Source organism: Seriola dumerili, unplaced genomic scaffold, assembly GCF_002260705.1.
Source record: "Seriola dumerili isolate Sdu_G_001 unplaced genomic scaffold, Sdu_1.0 BDQW01000309.1, whole genome shotgun sequence".
Lineage (NCBI taxonomy): Eukaryota > Metazoa > Chordata > Actinopteri > Carangiformes > Carangidae > Seriola > Seriola dumerili.
Genome location: NW_019174564.1, coordinates 1,047,016 through 1,049,906, shown reverse-complemented (window position 1 = coordinate 1,049,906; position 2,891 = coordinate 1,047,016). Strand labels below are relative to the sequence as shown.

General features: G+C 43.4%; 1 protein-coding gene across 5 annotated transcripts in view; it reads right to left on the bottom strand.

Moving 5' to 3' along the window:
- Positions 1–1,151, bottom strand: part of ppargc1a (PPARG coactivator 1 alpha) — a 37,461-nt gene extending 36,310 nt beyond the window's left edge. For all 5 annotated transcript variants that reach the window (XM_022758732.1, XM_022758734.1, XM_022758735.1 and 2 more), the window contains exon 1: positions 1,101–1,151. In XM_022758732.1, coding sequence (XP_022614453.1) covers positions 1,101–1,148 — 48 coding nt within the window. In that variant the 5' untranslated portion in view covers positions 1,149–1,151. The remainder of the gene's footprint in view (positions 1–1,100) is intronic.
- Between the last annotated feature and the right edge of the window lie 1,740 nt (positions 1,152–2,891).

The window sequence follows — 2,891 nt, the reverse complement described above, 5'->3', positions numbered from 1 at the left end:
AACATATTCTTACTTTAATTACAAAATAAAGGCAGTTTTCTTTCTCATATTCTCATCACGCAGCCTAAATAAGCACAAATATGCAGCCAGACTGCAGTCACATCATGTAGTTACTGAGAAAACCTCTCTGAATCGTCACTGAGCTCATGTATGCAGATAAGTACCTAAGTACAGCCAGGTAGACCTAAACCGAGCCGGACAGTAAATCAGGAAACACGTACCCTTCTGATGTGCCTTATTATCTGCATGCACTTTAATCAGAACACTGGGGAAGAGGTAAAGATGGATGGAAAAGACGACGGGAGCGAATATGATCTGATTATTTGGATAAAAAATGCGCAGGAGGTAAAAATGAAATACGCACGAACATCAAAACATCTATTCTGGCTGGATGCGGTGCTGCTCTCCAGCCAGCGCAACGCTCCCCCGGCCGGGATGTTGGCACACAGACGTGGCCGGTACCGATGGTATTATGATGCTCCTGCGCAATGCCAGATAGCGGTCCCTCAGTGTGGACAACCTTTGCTCTCGCCTGTGAAAATAACATGCGCTATCCCCCGACACAGCACATCAAAGGGTTTGTGGATTTCATGCGTCAGCGAAATACCTGACTTTGAGACATTTCAGTCATTTCGGCATGAAAAAGCTTCTCGCCACCGGAGCGCGTACAGTCCGCGGCTGGAGAGAGATCCGCCAGCTTGCAAGCACTCTCTCCGACTGAGCAGAGATCCTATGAGGGAAGCAATGGTCCTGAGCCTGTGCACACGTAACAACAACTACATCTTTAACTGAGGTAAAAAAAAAAAAAAAAAGGGAGATTCCGCACATTCTCTCCACTTGTCATATATCCCCGTGTTGTATGTCCCCCGCATCCTCAACAGTGTCCAGACGCGCACTACACCGGCATGCCACCGCACCAGCACCAGCACCAGTACCACCACCAGCAGCAGCAGCAGCAGCAGCAGCACAGGAGAAGAGAGCGTAGACTTAAGAGAAAATCACTGTCTCGGATAGCCAGTGTTGTCCATCGTTTCCAGGGGAAAAAAGAAAGTCCAGAGGGCTAGAAAGATGAAAGAAGTCGGATTTTTAGATGCGCTCACCTCTAATTCTCTCCACACCGAGTCCTGGTTACACCTGTCCCACGCCATCCAGCCACTGAATGACGGTCCGAAAAATTAAAAAAAAAAAAAGGAAAAAAAAAAAGAAAAAAAGAAAGAAATCAAGTAAAAAAGAAATCCACACACGCTTCCCACTCGCTCTCACACAGGCAACTGCTGCCCCTCGCCGAGAATGAACCGAGGGCACCTGTCTTACAACTGCTTTCCATCACATGACAAAGCTATTAAAAGTAGGCAGGGGAGTGACTCCGCGTCCACACTACTCGCCAGTGACGCGCAGTCAGCAGGCGGAGTCTGGCTGCGCACATAGTAAAATCCTCTCCGTGCACTGCAAAAAATGTCAATCTCCAAACCACATCATGATCTATCTATCTATCTATCTATCTATCTATCTATCTATCTATCTATCTATCTATCTATCTATATTTCCTGCAGGTTAAGACTCTTGTTTCTGGATTTTTTTTCAGGAACCAAGTGGACTAATTTTAAATTTTCTTTCATTTATCCGGCTAAAATATTTTTCTAGATCCATTTCTTAAACAATCTGGAGCTCATGATTTCAGCTTTGTTTCTGGTTCAGGCCACTTTTTGCAGCGTGGACGTCAAATGGTCGCAAATCTCCTGATTAAATTCGTTTAAAGTTGCTATTGTAGTTGTAATAATTAGACCATAAAATGTCAGGAATATATATGGAGCATTCAGGATCAGTGGTCTTTTTCTTTTTTGGGTGAGCTCCTTAATGATTTGTCACATAATTACTGCCCATCATCAGTCACCCTCCATGTCTTTGCAGCCTCGGAGTTTAGTGAATTGACGGCTGAAAATGGATTTATAAGGACGGGGTTACAGTGGATGTCAATCACATTTTAAAGTTCCAGTTGTGTAATTACAGGTTTTTATCGCAATTCATATCTAATTAAACTATCGTCCATTAATAAGTCAATTACCTTCAATTGTTTGCGTCACTCCTGGGTGAACTCCATGACTGTAACTTCAAATGCCAGTGTTTTGCGTGTAGAATATCAGAGAAGGTAATTCAGTCCTTTGGAAAGTATTTCTTTGTCCGTTCAGAGGCAATAAAAAGGACAGGTGGCAGTATCAACCATGTATACAGTGTCAACAGGACGTGTATAGGCAACACTGCCGTGGTAAAATAAAAACAAAAGCTTTGTGGACATTTCAAACAAAGTGCTTTTTGTGTTGTGTAGACTGACGGGCGTACTGCTGGAGCCTAAATGTGATTGTCTTCCTCTGAGAACAGAAACATCAGTCTGTATGTAAATCATTATGAGCTCCAGTCACATAGAGATCTTTTGTGCTCGTATTGAAAACTACCACATGTAAACAGTGTTTGCTGAGAGGATATCAACGGTGATTCTTCTGTTTAGACATTATTTAACTTCTGACAATACATTTCTGTAGGAAGAAACTCACTCCGCGGAATATGCTATCCTCAATCCAATGTTTAGTCTTGTAAGCCTATTAAGTTCACCTGAGCATGCGAAGGAGCAATTGTCTGTCTAAATTAGTGAAGCACATACAGTGAGTCTCATTAAACACAAAACTGCACAGTAACCGTTAAAAAAAAAAGGGTTCTGTGGCTGCGAATTGTAAATTGTACAGACTGTGTGTATCCATGCCAGCGTGCTGCCCTGTGTGTGCAGTAAGACATTATATGCGAGCGTTTTATGTATCCGGGGCCATTTGTACCACTAAAATCTATACATCTGCCTCTCCACGCGTGCCCAGAGACACTACCCAGAAGCCACAGCG